The sequence below is a fragment of the Meleagris gallopavo genome, chromosome 8 (assembly GCF_905368555.1).
Source record: "Meleagris gallopavo chromosome 8, MGAL_WU_HG_1.1, whole genome shotgun sequence".
NCBI classification, from domain to species: domain Eukaryota; kingdom Metazoa; phylum Chordata; class Aves; order Galliformes; family Phasianidae; genus Meleagris; species Meleagris gallopavo.
In genome coordinates, this window is record NC_139411.1 from 17043310 (window position 1) to 17061397 (window position 18088).

The 18088-nt window shown below is 42.1% G+C and overlaps 1 protein-coding gene across 11 annotated transcripts in view; it reads right to left on the reverse strand.

Moving 5' to 3' along the window:
• Window positions 1–6826: 6826 nt before the first annotated feature.
• The window catches only part of MARCHF8 (membrane associated ring-CH-type finger 8), an 82078-nt gene continuing 70816 nt past the window's right edge, over window positions 6827–18088 (reverse strand). For 10 of the 11 annotated variants that reach the window (XM_085229086.1, XM_085229082.1, XM_085229085.1 and 7 more), the window contains 5 exons: window positions 17657–17736; window positions 16510–17355; window positions 14437–14617; window positions 10485–10632; window positions 6827–8194 (listed from right to left, as the gene is read on the reverse strand). In XM_085229086.1, coding sequence (XP_085085212.1) covers window positions 7890–8194; window positions 10485–10632; window positions 14437–14617; window positions 16510–17355; window positions 17657–17736 — 1560 coding nt within the window. In that variant the 3' untranslated portion in view covers window positions 6827–7889. The remainder of the gene's footprint in view (window positions 8195–10484; window positions 10633–14436; window positions 14618–16509; window positions 17356–17656; window positions 17737–18088) is intronic. The other variant, XM_085229087.1, reaches the window with a different exon arrangement.

Here is an 18088-nt window from a genome sequence, read left to right on the forward strand (position 1 = left end):
CTTGCTCACAGATCTGCTGCCATCCCTGCTTGGAGGGTCCACAGATTTACAGGAGCATGAAGCTGAGCACAGTACCCTCACTCTGCCAGCCAGGAGAAGCAGTAAGGGACTGACATTTGCCTAGTGAAAAAGTCCCTAGCCCTGGCTGCAAGGGCAAAGTTTGTGCAGCATCAGCTCCAATTTGAAGTCAAGCAGGTCCAAATTCATCCCTGAAGTAACACCTTTAACTTTTGCCACCACTTGTTTTGACTCAGAAAGCTGATGAACAGTTGGATTTAATCTTCATCTGATCTCTCTGCTAAGTATCAACTGCTCAGAAGTGGCCACGAATGTTGCATGGTCCTGAAAGCACTTTCTGGGGATAAAACAAACTGTTCTTGCTGGTAGGAGAAACGCTGATTAAAGTAATCCTGTAGTCCTGGAAAAGAATCAGTTTCCTTTAGCACAGCACATTCAGAAGCAGGAAGTTAAGCACAAGGACAAGACAAGGGACAAACCAGATTCCACGGGAACTTCAGCGCATCCTCAAGAAGGGAACAACAGTGCTTTGTGAGTTAATTTGGGATGCACAGGAATGAGGCACATATGAAGCACTACATATATTGCCTAAGGCAGCTGTGCTTTCCCAGTTGGGATCAAGTCTTCAGCCAGAGACATTTCCTACTCTCTCCAAACCCATATGATAACCATTCCCTTTGAAAAGGTAAGCTGCTATCCCCAGTGATGAATTCTCCTAAGCCTGCCTGGCCTGCCCTGTTTGCAGGTGGCCTTTGAGGAAAGGAGCATCAGAGCAAACCAGCACGGCAAGGGGCTCCCATCAAAAATGACTGAGAGGTTATTTTTAGTGAAGTCTTAAAACGTTAGGAATAGCCAGCCTGATTTCTCGAGCCTCAGAGATTTAGCAAGCACACCATGAGAGGCGATCTCCCTCCTCTGCTCAGTGCAGCCTCCTGGTTGTTTTATTCTATTACTTCAAATCCTCTGATGTTAAAACCTTTGAGACAACTTCATTCAGCCCCTTAACCCTCTCAGCCGAGGTCTCCTCTCTATTTCCAGCTACCAATTCCTCTGTTGCCAACCTTGCCTTTTCCCTAGAATACACTTTAAAAGAGTATTCTTGAAATTTGCCACCACTTGACCCTCTCTGAGCAGTGTTACATTTCCAATTTTTCTGCCTTGAGTAATGCACTGAAATTGGTCCATTTCTTTTATCCTACTGATTTTTTATTTTTATTTTTTCAAACATTCCCTGCCTCCCTCCTGAATTACTTCCAACCCCTGACCCCTGTTTGGCTATGATTAATTATTTTCTTTCCCTGTTTGATTCTTATTCTATAATGAGATATTCTTGTCTGATTTTCTGATGTCATCCATCCCTCCCTAACGCTGTGAATAAACATCTTCTGACTGGTTTGTGGTAACACTGTACCCCATAAATCCCAAAACATCAGAGAGCATCCTACGCATCAGACAATGTAGCCAGATACAAGATTTCCAGGAAAAATTGGGATGGCAGGTTGACACTGAGCTTTAATTGCACAGTGCCAGGTTTGGGTATTTCCACAGTCATCTTTGTGAATCACACAGTGGGATAATTCAGTTCCTCCCAGCTCAGCCGTCTCTGCCAGTCTTGTCAGAAGCAAACTGAACACTGAGAAAACAATGACAGCAGTGAAAGTGGAGGTGTGGAGAGAAGATGAAGGACATTTGGGTTCCGTATGGTAGAATGAATGGGAAGAGGCAGGCAGAGGATGGGCAAATCTGGTGAGTTGCCCATAGGGCAGCTGTGGGAGAAGGGCTGCTGGAGGAGGCACAGTCCCTGCATAGTGGGCAATGCATTGTGCTACTCATAGCTACTGGCTATATTTGGTCTTTAAAGGCCTGTGCATGCAGCAGGCTTCATCCCTAGAGAAGCTCAGCCTCAAGCCCTTTGTGCTATGCTACCAGCCTCCCCAAGAGCCCATCTGCTATTTCCACGCAATGTAGGGCTCCTCCTCTACAAGCTTCCCTCCGCTGTGGGCTCCAAAGGCCTGGACACAGCCACCACCATCGCAGCTGGCCTCCCACCCCTGGATTTCTGACATGCCCTTGCAGAGAGGTGATCTCCTCTTCATCCTGTAAGCCCACACATCTGACACCTCCATTGCTTCCAGGAGGCACCCAGTGGATCTTACAACTCCTGCCACTGCCCTCCTGCCTTGGTCAGCCTCTCATTCCCAGTTCAGCCCATCACATGACAGTAGCTACTCACCTCATTGCTTCAGCTGCTGGAGTCAGCTAGAAAATTCAGCTCCTGGAGTCACAACTGTGCCATCTGCATTAAGCCATGGCTCTGCATCAAGATGAATACTTCATATGGTGACAGCAAGACTCCCTCAGAGCAAAGTGAGGTTTGCAAGAAGGAACAAGCTATTTTATAATTAACTTGAGATGCCTGAACCCAAGATGAGAAACACCTTTTAACCACAGGCCAGACAGTTCTACAGTCTCTGTTCATCAAGTAGCCTATCAATGTTCCATCCCAGAGACCATCAGTCAAATAGCAGGCCCTGGAAATCATCTTACCATCTCTCCAGAAAGGTATTTTTGTATGCAGGTCCTGCTGGTGCACTTAGCAAGCTTTATACAAGTACCTTCGTGTACAACAACCAGACTTGCTTCACTAAGAAGTAGCTTTTTCATTTTGCATTGGAAACACCTCCCGAGGGTCGCAGTATTAAAATTCCCTTCCGTTTCCTACCTGAATTGAAATTCAAAACTAGTTACTTACTAAAAATAAAGATAAAAGAGCCTCTTTGAGACCCACTGTGTCTGCTGCAGACAACTTTGCAGATCTTATGTGCTCTTTAGCGTTTACACGTTTGTTACAAGCTGTCTCACAGCAGTGCAGATAGCAGTTTTCTTTGATTTATTGGTGGTAGAAATCTGTTTATGAAAAACTACTGAAGACTTCACGCAATGGGGCTCAGCCCTGGCATGGAAGCATACGTAATGCTATAATCATGCTTATGCAGGCAGCAATGAAGGGTTATTGTAGTTGCACACTGCTCCACACTTACACAAACTTATTTTTTCTTAGACATCTATCAGTGTAATGAACATCATGTACTCTACACCAGTGCCCTGAGAAGTGCCAACATCAGACATAAAGCATTCATAGTAACACTCAGCATCAATGCAAGATGCTCCATGCATTTCAAGGCCTATGGGAACCCTCTCTGCACCTCCTGCGTGGCACAAGCCTGAAACCTCTCCCATGATTCCCATACCTGACCCCAAAGCACCTGCACAAAGTCATGTCTTCTCACTGCAATGATAGAATCACCCACTTATTCTTCATGGTTAACTACCCCTTTATGATTCATGACATCAAACTGTCACAGATCCTACTGTGTGTTGACATGCTACACTGAAGAGCCATGCAGCCCCATGTTTGCTCCAGTAAAAGTAAATTGCTTCATTTGATGATCTCACTATGGGGAGCTCAGCTTCTCTCCAGACTGGGCCACTAACACCTTCTGAAACAAAATGGATACTATGCTGCTTTCGTTTTGTTCTGTTTTTTTTTAGAAACACTTTATTGCTGCAGTCAATAACCCTGTGTATCACACACAAATAACCAATTACAGTTTAAGAAACTAAAAATAATTCTGCAAGTGGTAATACTGAGAATAAGAACATACATGAAAGGATACAAAACTATACATTTAAGTTACTAGAAATTTACTAACTAAAAAATTCTGCAGAACTGTGAAGTGTCTTGTATAAACTATACAACACATGCCAGTGTAAAGTTGTTTAACATTATACAATTACCTATCTACAAATGTTTTACCTAAATACAAGATCAGCTGCAATTTTTAAACAGTTATCTTCTATACAAAGACAAGTGCTTTCAGTACTTCATTGGAATATACAGACACCGCAATACCTCCAAACTAAAAAATAATCACAAGATAGAAGTCCTGTTTAGAAGTTTTCTTTGCATATCCAATATAATGCAGTGAAAACCCAGCCAGCAATAGCCATGCTTTTGTATTTGCCCTGTTTCACCCCATATTTGCAAGGGACCCAACTCAGACTCACAGACCTCCTTTTCAGCAGACCTACACCAGAAACCTGTTAATATGCCCCAGCCTAAAGGAAATTTGGATCTGAGTCTCACTTTGTAACATACTTAGCCAGCCAAATGCAGGGCAGAGGAACTTGCTCCTGATGCAGCACCAGCACACGCAGACCAGGTGCTCTGATCAGTGTAGGGAAGTGGCAGGAGGGATGGATGAGTTACCTCTGTACCAGTGTAACCTCCTGCTGAAGCAAAGCCAACCTCAATGACATTCAACCAGATGACTCTGTCTCCAAGTCTGGCCACCTCTTTAGTCAGAATATCAGTTTACAGTCAAAAAAGTCCTGAGAATTCATAGGAATTTAATATCTCATGATCTCTTAGAGTGAAGCAATCTTCTGCAGCACATGCTGTGCTTCTAACATTAACGCATGGTCATGACCTGGCAGATGCACTGAAGGGAGATTTCCTTGGCATAATCAGTGCTTTTCCAGACAGGATGTAAGTCCATAGCATGGGAGTTTGGTCAGATCTCTAGAGCAAAGGCTCTGGTAATCTACGGAAAGGGCTACGGTAGCTGGTACTAAGTCCATATTCCCTCCTATTTTAATTCTTGTCCCAGAGAAGTCCCAGGCAACCTGACCTAATGTTGGCCAAGAAACAAGGATCAAAACAAGTCACACTTTTTTTAGTCATTTCAAAAGCTGCCAAAAGGAAGTTCTGGAATGCCTGATGTGATGGGAGTGGTGTTTTCCATTACCAACATCCAGGTGGGCAGGATGGAGCTCACCCAAGCTAGCACAAGTGCCTTGCAGCTGGAAGCTGAACACAAGTCAACAGAATCTCCTTAGAGAAACAAGAAGGAAAAAGCGCCATTCAGCCTTCTTATACCATTTGGTAGCACCATGTAGAAGCAGAGAACCGCAGCTCCAGAAGCTCCCTGTTAACATTAAGCTAGAATCAGTTCAAGTATGACCAGCTTAAATGACAAGTCCTGGCAGATGCATCTCTTCTGCAGCCCTTCCTAGTACGAGCAATTCTCACCATTAAAGAGAATTTAAATACTAAGCATTATTGTCTTTCGGGTAAGAGCCACTGGAGAAAGGGGATGGTTAGTAGTAGCACTGGCTAAAACAGTTTTATCTGCAATTATTTTTCCCCAGATGATTTTAATAGAGATGTTTTTTCTTCCTAGGATACACAGGGCCACAGCAAAAACATCCAGTATCCTGAATACACTGAACACTAATTGGTATATACTGCACAGAGCTTCCAAAATGCCAAATGAGATTTCATCAAGAATCATTTATGACAGTGATTAAAACAGGACAAGTGTGTTACAATATGCTTAAGTGGCACTGCCAGAACACCAGTCAGACACCACTGCCTCTCAGATGCAAACTGGAGCACAAACAGGTTTCATACCAGGACTTGTCCCAGGACTTCCATTTCCCCTACAGTCCACAGACCAGATGAGAATGCATACAGCTGATTCTCTGCATCTTGCAGACATGAAAGCCTTGTGCACTGGGCATTTCAGAAGAAAATTATGAAGGTATGTAAGACCTAATATTAACCTGAGTTTATCCAGTATTTTTTTTTTACAGATCAAAAAAAGAAAACAAAACAAGACTGAATGTTATCCGGGTTCTTAGAACAGGATCATTCATAGCAAAGGGTCTTAGTAATTGCACTTTAAAACATGGCAGGCATAGACAACAAGCTCTACACGCATATGGTCATGAAGACTGCTGTCCACTATGATGTGCAGGGCTCGTCTGCCTACATCACATAAGCATGGTATATCCTGACAACTAGCACAGCATGCCAACCCATGCCAGTGCAGCTTTGCTAGGACTGCCTAGAGGTCTGTTTTTCAAGGACAAGGTACTGTGTTGTTCATGAAGAACACAGCCAGGAGGCTTCAAGCATGAGACCATACAGAGGCATGCATGCACACACACTACTTTCAACAACTCATCGTGTGTGTTCTCTTACCTTAGTTCCATCTCAGGCATTTTTCAAAAAGATTAACATAGAAATAAATAAATAGTATATTATCAGGAAAAAAAAAAAAGGAAAAATCAATGATATCTTGTTTTTGGGGATACGTTAAAGCAACCACTTTTACTATGAAAAGGTCACGCCCAGTGATGTTGTACTTGAAAAGGATAAAGCAAAACCTGAACTGGACCTAGGGATATAATTCAGTATCTCAACAAAGAAGTAGAGGCTTTTACGTAGCAGAGAAGTCCAGGAGATTCCTACTAACATCATTCAGGAAATTTTCATTGACTTTACAGAGATTTAGATTGGGCTCAGGTAGAGTAAGTTAGCATTCATACACAGAAGCCTCATGTACTGAGTTTCAGTGGGGCTTTGTGTCCACCCCAGTCACACTGATGTGAGACTTTGGTTGAACGAGAGCTCGAAGCTGGACAGTGAAGCAAACTGGTCAAGTGAATTGACAGCAGACATCCCAGGCTTTGGGCAAGTCTGTCTAAAGCTCTGCAAACAGATTTTAAAATTGTCCCTCTTTTCATTAAGGCTGACAGATTAAATAGCCAGTCCCAAATTCAAAGCAACAGACAAAGCTATTCTCTGACCATGTAACGCATCACATCAGAACTAAAACAGGCAAGTATTTTTTTTTAATTCATCCACTTAATGCAATACTTACTTCCTAAATTTTGATCTTAGCAACTCCTTTCACAATGTCAAATTCTTGGGTAATTCACACATGACACAGTACTAAAGAAAGAAAATCAACTTCAGTTGTATTGACTAAATATCTTTCTTCCACAGCAGCTCACATTTTCACCAGTATACCAGCAAATCTTTTACCAACGGTCTGGAATGACAGTTACATTAGGTATATATATGGAGATTTACTGATGGTCTGACCTGTTCAAAACAAAACAAAAAAGCAAAACCAATCCCTAAAATAGAGCATTGAAACCCTTATTCATTGAAAATGAACACTGTACACATCCATATGTCACGGGTGCAATATCCTTCAAAAATAACTGCTCCTCAAAGGAAACCCAAAGAGGCAGATTTTTAGTGTTACGTTTAGTAGGATAATGTGGGCATGTGTTGGAAATCATGCATTGGAATTTGTTTATTTTTATTTTTTAAATAAGGCAAGAGGCGTTCTAGTAGAATGGATGGGTTAAAGAACGAAGAAGTGTTCTGCAAATGACACATTCTTTCAAGTTTCATTCTCATTGGACATACACATCATAAAATAAAGATTTTTAAAAGTGCTTTGTGAGTCTCATCACAATATGTAAAGCATAATGTTACACCTGCTGCCTAAAACAAAATGTTAGTGGCAGTGTTAGCGGTAGATTAGACTCTAGCTCTCATTCCCTGCAGCATCTGGGACAACCTCCTTCATTATGCTTAAGAAAAACAAACAAACAAACAGCAAAAAAAAAAAAAAAACAAACAACCGGTCCATACTCTACATGTATTCCACAATCATTTAGAGTCATATTCTAAAGTAACAGACTCCATATGCAGTTGATGACAGTCCACCAGTGGCTTGCTTGACACCACAACCGAGGCTCATTCTACCCAGCTACCTGTGGCTCTTTGATCAGCCAGCATGTGAGACATAATGTTGAGAGGTACGCAACCATGATAACATTGACAGATATGCCAAAGGGATTTTAAAAAATTCCAACAAAACACAAAGGTAAAAAAAGTCATCCGCCAGCCCTCAGCTGTTAGCCGATTTTAAAAAGGTAGAGCAGCTTGCAGTAAACAATGATATTTTAAATCTTCAAGGACATACAGAATCACTCTTCCCACCCAGTAATCAGACGTGAAGGATTTCTGCAGCACAGTCTTCTGGCTCTGTGTAATGTGAAGAGTTTGTATCTGAATGGTGAACCCCAAGCATTTCTTTACTTTCGAAGTTTGGCTCCATTAGTGCAGGTTTTTCAAAAATGTTCTTTTTACTAGTTTCTGGACAGTTTTGTACATATATTACTCGGTTATAAGCTTTAAGTCTCTTCCACAGCTGTACGTACACTTTGCATTGTACATACATGAACAGAAGTCCTCCAGTGAAACCAATAGCCACAACAACCAGCTTAGTCCAAAATGGCCATTCTAGAATCCCTGGAAGAAAGGGAAGAAAAAAAAAAAAAAAAAGGAATAGAGAAAATATCAGGTCAATACTGAGTCTCTCAAAGACACCCCTTAAGAGTTCTTACTTTGCCGTTTTTCTTGTTCTCCCTTTTTTTTCTCCCTTCAGGTTTAATACACGTAAACTTCTAAGCTTGTTGAGTTCACATAACATATCACTCCTCAAAGAGAAAAAACCCACAAAAACACTTGTTCCTTTATGACTGAGCTGTTCTGCAGAGACCTGTTCCACTCTGTGATCACACAGTACACACAGCCATAGTCTTTGAAGGGAACCATTGTCACCATTCAGCTTGAGACATTCTTGACACAAAACTGACAATTTGATTATCTGCATAAGACCCAGTAGCTCGAAGATGAACTACAGCATCTCTTCTGATGCAAAATGGCAGGTGTTGGAGATGCTGAAGCATTCTGGCAAGCTCACTTGACATATTGAAAATGACCACCAGTACTTTTCCTGAATGTGCCCGATTTGAACTCCTAGCCATTGGATCTCGTTACATCCCTATAACCTACTTTTAAATGAGAAATGACTAATTTTATACATCTTCTGCTTATAAACATCCTGTATCCATCCAGTCTCTCTCCTTTTGAAAGATAAGCATCCCAAGATGGATATGAAATCATGCTGAACTACTCACTTTCAGGTTTCTCAGAGAATTAACAGTGTAACAAAATCATAGCTAAGTCTTCAAAGTTTTTACAAGATACAGCCACTGTTCTTTTGGAAATGCACAGCAGCGTAGGACAAGTGAAAATATTTTAATCTCCAAACCCAAAGAGCACTGCAACATGACTACTGATGAAATCCCACTAGTGATGAATACCTGAACCTCCAATTCACAGGGGAGCTTTCTGATGCCATCTGGAGGCAGCAATAGCCTACGCTTTGCCGTGCAGACGTGAATGCATAAACACACGCATGCTCCACACAAGCACTCCAGCTCCTCAGAGCATCCCTCAAATTTAGAATCCAAATGAAGGAAGCAAAGAAAGCGGAGTAACAAGTACTATGTAGTCATACTATTCCTAGTCATGTTCGTTGAATGTATTGAATAAAATAACGAGGACACGATAAATCTTTGAGAGCAAGTGCTTTTCTTTATCATATGGAAACCTTACACTGAAAGAACAATTTCTACCATACATGGAAAAGATGGTGTTGGATGGAACAGAAACTACAAACTTTCATTCAAAGCAGCTTCCTGACTGAAACTATGAACAATCACTCCACAGCTAAACTGAACAAATGACAGCAAAGCTGTCTGAAGTGTGACTCTGCTCTACAGACTGTAAGAGCTCTGTGGATTTGCAGATTTATAGATGCTCAGCTCTTCAAACCCAAGCCAAACATTTCCCAACTGCATATGAGGTTGGCGTTCAGTGCTCTGCCCTGTGAGCAAGGACAGTTTGCCTTAAAACCCAGCCTTGGTGCACAGCCTGTTACTCCAATCCCTACCTTTAGAGGGAGCTCAGCTGCCTGAAAAAACAGTTCTGCAAGAGCAGCAAATTCACAGCCCAGCACTACAAAGCCAACCCATTTCATTTTGGTAAGCTCACAGCTGGCACACTGCTACGTTGGAACCTGCTACGTTGGAACCTGCTACGTTGGAAGTTAAGACATCCGTGTAGTGGGGTGGCAACCACAGCATCAATTGCAGCGCACCTCATCTCAGCTGTGTGAATTGGAATTCTAAGAATCAACCTGAGTTTCTCTGCTCCCCACACAACCACTCTAATTTCTGCAGTCAAGTGTGTCTCCAGCAGAAAAGTTGTGCTAACATGTCTCAAAGATGGCTGAATAGAAAAAATAATCCTGTTAGTTTAGCTCAGAGGTTTGGATTTTGGTTCCTCTTCCTTCTTTTCTTTTTTTAAATTGTTCTCTTTCTACTCAGCTAAAGGTAGTCATAGCAGCAAACAAATGCTTGTATGCTTGTCATCTCAGTAAGTGTTCCAGCTTAGAACTAAATTAGCAAAGCCAGTGCAATTTTGTGTTTGGCTACAGTGGTTTCCTCCTGTATCTGTGCATTTCACAAGTGCAAAATTGACACCTAATAGACTTAAAAGCACCCACAGACAAATTTACACCAATTTAACTAAATCACTTTAGAACTGTTCTTTTAAACCAACTCAATCTCTGCCTAAAGCTGACTGATCTAAGAAAAAGCATTACCTGCATTCTCAGGCTTTGCATCCTCTCTAAATTCAGGACAAAGAATAATTCCAAATGAGTAAGTAGGAAGATAACCAAGTAACGTACCAGTAGTCTGTCCTTGTTTAATCTCTTCAGCAGTCCTGTCTATGAGGACATACAGAGACCACACAACGCAGGTGATGGCAATGATATGGAATGTTACAGAGCACATGATCTTCCTCCTCTCGCTGGCTGTCATCTGCAGCTTCTCCCACTGGCAAGAAATCCAGAAGCAGAACAAGAGATTAAGTGTTTATCACAGTTACCAGAGAGTATAAAGAGAAAACACTGATCAAAACCAAAAGCAGCCAAAGGACCAGTTTCCCCCTAAGTTTTGTAAGTCACACTATTCTTGCTCTGACCACACTGCGTGCAGCTGGCAGCTTGCTCTGCCACAATGGGTGCAATCACTCCTGGAGCAGGAGGGGATAACAGCACTCAGCTCCATCCAGAGCTGCAGCACTGAGTTATCCCACAGGGATCCTAGCTCAGCACAAGCAAGTCTGTTCTTTAGTGTATTCGCAAAGCAATGAACAGCAAGCACCCACAGTCAGAAATGAGCATCATGAAAGGCAAAAGGGTGCCACTGCCCAGGCAGCCATTCAGTAACACACTGCAGGAGTGGTGCACCATTCAATCGCCCACTATGTGTATGGCATCTCGCTGTGGGTCGTTAGAGTACCCCAGTGTGCAGTCAAAGCTGTTTAGCACTCAGCTCAAGGCTATTTAGTTCTCACCTCCCACCTTTGGAGGCTTCATTCAATCTTCATGTATATTTAGCACTACTTAAAGTTAAATATGGATTTTATTTTCAGTGTTTCAAGTACACTTAAATATGTGCCCTAAAAGTATACAGCAGAACGGAGATGATATCTTTTACAATTGAAAGGATGCAGCAAATTAAACCCCAGACCTGCACCTATCATAATGTTTATACAGCCCCAGGAGAAACCATGACATCAGGTCACTGTCATTTAGAAAGGACACAAAGAAAGTAGACAGTTACTACAGGTGCTTCAAGTATACAGGGAATTTTTGCAGAATCAGCTTTTCTTTACTTTTCTACCAATGGCACCATTGTTGGGCTTTTTTTCTTTTTGTTTCCAAAGCAATTTATCTGTATGAAGAAAACTTTTGCAGGTGTGTTGCACATCCCTCATCATATTTGCATGGAACAGTGTTAAGACAAGCTTTCCTTGTATTTTCACAAACTGCATACAGGGGCACATCAGCTTCTCATACATACCCATACCTCATACATTCTAGAGAAGTGCATTTGCTGTCTCCTAGAATAACTTGCAGAAAAAGATGACTTTGAAAAGGAGGAAAAGTGTGGAAGATAATGAGGATGACCTTAATGAGATCACTCATCAGGTTGAATCATTGTTAACACTGCTGTAAATAGAAGAATGGTTGAACCACAAAACAGAGATTCTGTGATATTCTCTGTCTTGCCAACAGGCAATCTCTTTGGTAAGTCAAAGCCACATTTCTGTATCAGTGGACATCTAAATCTCATCATGGCAGAAGAACAAAAGATTTCCAGCAGTGATATACCAGACACACATCATGCTAGAAAACTACACACTTTCAATTATTGTTACAAAAAGACCGGACAAAACTTTTGCTTTGGATAATACGTTTTAAATAGGAAATGGATTTTGCATCTAAACAATGGTGTTCATTATCTACAGAAAATACAATTTGATTCATTTATTCTGTCAAAGTGTAAGCATGTGTGAATACTCTTACAGGGCCACAAGGACTTGCATTTTGACTGTATTCCTCTTTTCCGTTTTGCAGGTAGAGATCTTCCACTGGCCTCTTACTTCTCTTATTATATGCTGGCATCACAGCTGCCAAACCATCCCATACCACTTCATCTTTCCAAAGACAGGAGTGCACGGCAGAGAAGCTATCCTGCTAGTTTGATTCTGCCCTAGCCCAGAGAAGAAACTAGAATCCAGAGGTCCCTGCTGCATTATTCTTGACACAGCAAGAAACACTTCACAATTTAAAAAGGCAGCATTTCTATTAAATCTACAGAACTTTTAGGTTTTATTTCTTTGTTTTGTTTTCATTTGAATTATAAAATGGAGACTCCCTCTCTTGTCTCCCCTCACTTCCACTTGTACTGTGATGCAGTTTGCTCCTCACTCTCTTCCCCTTATAACTTAGCATTTGAACATACGACAGGCCAATATGCAGTGATGCAATACAGCCTTAAGTCTTTGAGGATGCTAAATTTCATTTCTGCCCTGCAGACAAGCACAAGCCCTATTATTTGTTCCATCCTGTTCGTAATCACCAGTTCCAGACTGTTTTGTCCTGACTGACAGGATATGATAAAGGATGAGCTTGTCTTCTGGCTGCAGCTGAACCTCTAAAGGACCCTTCAGACATATTTGAAAGGTAAATTCCTTCTTATCCTTCTACTTATGGCTCAGCCCCCACCTCCTGGCATCTGGTCTCTCTCCCATGGATGACCTGTTCAGATATAATTACTGATGCCTAATGACTCATTTCTGAAGGTGCCCAACAGCTTTTTCTCTCTGCGTACCAATATGCAGGAAATGCTTCCCGCCCACTCCAGGCAGGGTGAGCACAGAAAAATCAGCAGCTAACCATCACCTATGGCAAGTCTTTTTTATTTGGGCTCCTCCAGTTTCTTTCACATCCTCCAGATGGGCTGTGCAGTTCTGTCTGTGTGATAGCAGAGCCTGTGGCAGACATAACCGCAGCTCTGAGCTACTATGCTTTGTGCTAAGAGGCTACCAAAGAAAAAGCTACAGCTTAGATGGCAGTGCTTCTCTGCTGTCATAAGCAGAGGTTGCGCTGTCAACACTACATCCTTTGCTATATAATTTGTGGACTGTAGATCTCCATTAAGAAAAAATAAATATATCAAAACCAACAAAGAGTTTGAAATCTGCTCTATTTTCTGTTAGGATTCACTTTTAGAAGTCAGACAAGTTCTCACAGCAGCTTTCAGATGGCTGCAGTCTGGACTTCCCATCCCTTATCATTTAGGATAATCATATTTGAATGTTTCTCAGTTATTCTAGTTTCAGACTGAAATTATTGCTATTAACCTCTTCCACAGCAAGATTTGTCTGTGGTAAGAACACCAGTGACTTTCACCTCAGAATCCTGATGGTAAGGACCAACTGGATTTGAAAGCCTGGCAAACGTGGGAGAACAAAACTGGTCTTACAAGACACAAAGCACTTAGATATCTAAGTTCTAAATCACTAGACTTGGGAAAAGTAATTTGTTTATAAAACAAAAACAAGTTATAACAACCCAAAGTACTAAAACCTGATCATACATAATCTAAGATAAGGTAAAAGTGAAAACATTTATCAGTGAATATCCTTCTACTTACACTCAAATAGGTATGCTCCTTAAAAAAAAAAAAAAGCTAAAATTTCAATCAATTTACATTCAGAACATATGATTTAAAGTAACTTTAAACTGAGATCTTCATATTTTCAAGGAACTTTAAAAGCCATGTGGATCACAGCACAGCAAATCAAAGCAGACAGCAGTAATACAAACACAATATTTCCAGAGAAACAGCATGGATAACCGGAAAGCAAATGCCTTTGTGCATCAGCTCTGAAAACCAACTGTGAAAAAATCAGGCTGCTGCATGCACATATGCATGGGTGTGAGTGTACATGAGTGCATTTACAGAGAGCACTGCTGGGCTGTACTAAATCTATATTTTACATGTAGGGCAGTGTAAAGGGAGGAAGGACTGAGATTCATTTCTCGCTTGGGCAGTTGATGAATTCTTGAAGCAGAATTATGACAATGGTTAGAGCAGGAAAATACCACCTCTCAGACCTGGACTCTACTGATGTTGAATTCATGAAGCTGAGTGTTAGTCTACCAAAATCCTTCAGCACCTATTCAGAACTGACCAGAATTACTAAGGAGCCACCAAATTGGTTCTGTGAGATTGTGGGCAATGACAGCCTCTTTTCAGCACAGACGTACGTTTAACAAAGCCTACCTTTCGCAAAGGCTTCAGCTTTGTCTCCATGATGAACTCATACTTGCAGAGTTCACAGCATCGTGTATCTGAGCTCTTGATCCACTGCTGCAAGCAGGCTTGGTGCACAAAATGAAGACTTCCCGTGCAGTGACAGGGGGTAATCAAAGGGCTCTCATCATCTCCTTCACAGTGACATATCCTGAATCAGAAGCAAAGCTGCTCATTAGAAGAAGAGGAAGCAGAAAGCATGTGGAAGAGGCATGTAATATCTGTGATCACACACGGCTGTTTGTTGAGGATCCTAAGACATACGTATCGAAGGAATGTATAAAGGAGCTAAAACTAAAGAACTCCCTTGCTACACAAACACATACACATACACAAAATAACTGAGCACAGACACTACTAACTAGATAGCTGCCTTCTAACAGATGAGGCGGACACACAGAGCCTGACAGAAATTTAGTACCCAAAAGAAAAAACAAAAAGTGCGAGAAATGACAACCCTTCATCTACTAGAACAATAGCACTTAACTGAAAACAGCATTTAAACAGATCGGACAGCACTTCCCAAGACAAAATATGCAGAGAGGTACAGTTACTCATGAATTACGATTTAACACAGAGGATGAAACAAAATTCCCAAAGGAACTGTGAACCAGCCCAACCCAGAGTTGGAGAGTTAATTTGGTCCAAATTTTGCACAAGGGAAATGATTATTTCTACTGCCAAATGCTAAGAGACAGAACCACACTGCAAAGATACAGCATCCATTTTCCCCAAATACACCTACTCTAAAAGGACTAGTGGCTTTGCTCTTCCAATTCCTTTTTTGCAAGAGTTGCTAAGGAAGCACCAGCTCTGCAAAATTCCCAGCTTCCCGCACCATCTAACTGCAAACAGCAAGGACACCTGATACAGAGCTACTACCAGGTGCTGGCATTTGATTTCCAGCTTCAATTTACGCACAGCCCTTGCGCTGCATCAGACATCACTAAGTCCTTCTAACCATGTGGAAGAGGTCAGGAACTGAAAGGGGGATGGTAAGGAGCTCGGGGAATGAATATAAGTTACTAAGCATATGTGAAGCACATCCTGGCATGCTGCCATCCCTGTCTGTTACTGAAATCTCTCACTGATGTGTAGCATCTTGCCTCTTGTGACCTTGCTGATAGCTGGCAAGTGGGACTGAAAGAATGGGTGGATTAAAAGAGCATCTTGTTGATGACAAGCAAGTAATGAACTAGATTTTGCTGGTAATGGGGTATTGAGGAAATAAAAAATTACTGGCGGGTATTAACAAAGTCAGCTTCAGAAAGCAGTGTCAAAGAGGAGAAAGATTATGATAAGAAAATGCCTGGTGGAAGGATGTGACAGTTACTCCTGTGCTTGGCATCTCCTGGTCCCCAGACTTATTCAGGAGCTGCGATGGGGCAGACCTGCAGACAATTTACCACAAAGGCAGTCCAGAGCTGCATGTTCCTTTCACCTACGCAAATAGCTAATCCTCTGTAGCTGGAACAAAGAGATCCCATCCTTTTTGGACCTCACACTACTCAATAATCATCACTAATAACCAATGCTTAGTTCTCTCTTTCATCTTAACCATCTAGAAATGGGGAGGTAAAGGTTAAGAAATAACCTTAGGCTATATTGTCCAGATCTCAAAACCAATGTTCAGTTGCTTACGCTCTGACACAACTCAGCAGTGGCTGTCTGGAAAACACATTGCTCATTAAAAGCTAAGAAATTTTCAGCTTGGTTTTTACTATGTGTAACTGATTCTCTCATAATATTCCCAGTTTGGGCAAGGATGAAAGAAAAATGCGATCTCAGAACCCCAAATCTGAAACGAATTGCAGAAGAATTTATTTGACTCCCAAGAATATGCTTTTGCTTAGTAGACTTGTTAAGTGCGTCAGAGGGGTGCAGGAAAGCAGAGAGAAGGTTGCATGCTTCACATTGCACATATTAAAGCAAGGTGACAGGGTGAAAAAAAAAAAAGACAAACAGCACAAAGGCAGGGAAAGCAGAATGGTCACCACTGCACACAGGAGGGCTCGAAGGTAGGCGGTTCTCCGATGCACCAACCTGCAGGTATCCCCTGATGCAGACACCGGGGAGAGAGGGGGGAATTTTTCTGAGAGGGGGGAAGGGCAGTCAAGGTCACTGTCCTTCTCAACCGAACACAGTGGTGCCCGCTGCTCTTTTGTTCTCAGTTTCATTGAGGTGCTGTCCTCAAAGACGTCATCGTCTCCCATGTCCTCAGAGCAGAAGTCTGTGCTTTCCACCAGCATGCTGGAGGATTTCTCAGCTTGGAAGTGACTGGAATAGCTCTCCAGTTCATGGAACTTATGCAGGCTGCTGGTGCTGGAGGTGTGGGAGAAGGAAAAAAGGTAACGCAACAGTTTTTTGCTTCTTGAGGTGTCATGGTCCACTCTGTCCTCCAGCAAGGGGATATGTACAGCGCTGCGGTTTTCTGCTCCTCCTGATGCATTCGAATAGTTGGAAAGGGAAGGGATGTAGGAGTGTTTAGAATTGCTAAAAGAAAGAGGCCTGAGATTCAGCGATTTCCTCTCTTTAAGATGAAATTTGTTAATCCTCAAACACTGCTCTTGAGTCGGGGTCAATTTGCCTTCCGAGCATGTTCGCTCCACGTAGTCAAAGCACTCACCGGTGCTCTGTGCCTTCTGGTCCACGTCATTGAGGGACTTGGAGAATTTCAGAGTGCGGGTGGGCTTTATATTCTTAGCAGACCTGAGCGCCTGGCCCCGATCCTGCCCACGGGAGTTTCTCTTTGCTGCATGTAACGTGTCCTGACAGATTACTGTCACAGTGACCCCTTGTGTCAGAGAGCTCTGGCAGTGAGGATTTTTCAAGACAACAGCAGACTGCACTGGACTGTGATGACAACATTCAGAAAACACTGCACTGGAACTGCATGCAGAACAGTGGAATAAAAAGCACAGAAAGTAAAAAAAACAATTACATAAGAGAACACATATAATTAAAAGTGAAGAAATGAGAATTACAGCTAGTGTGGGAATGGCAAACATAGCAGGCCAGTCAGTGGGATTCAGTGAAGCAGTGTTAGACAGCAGTCTAGTCAAACAAACGGAATGCTTCAGACCAGAACCCCATGTTGCTTACTTCCCCATACACATGTTTTTCAGTTTGGGTTTTTCTTAAACGAACCTTGCACGAGCCTCACTGTAGCTAAGCAAACAGGACAATTTACCTGCAGATGTCCTGGTTGGATGGCGTAACAGAAGTCCGAGAGAAGCTATGAGGAGCTGTGATAGAGGTTGGACTTCCAGCCTGCAGTGACATGAAAATAAAGGGGAAAAAAAACACACACAAAAAAAAGCAAGTCAGAAGTTGGAAGAGTTCTGTAGGCACAGCAGTCACCTTCAGGGTTGAACCCAGCATATGGAGTCAGATATCACTCTACATCAGATATTCAAGGGCTGGTTGCAAGAAAGTGAGGTGTCATTGTCATGCGCTAAGAAGGAAGGTTGTCACAGTCTCATCCTTAGAAAAACAGAGATCAGAACAGAAACATTTTTCCCCAAGGTCAGATGCAGCCATCTCTGGAGCGGAACCTGCCAGCTGTCAGACATTGCACAGAACAATCGCTCAGGAAATGAGCAATGCTACAGTAATTAGCATA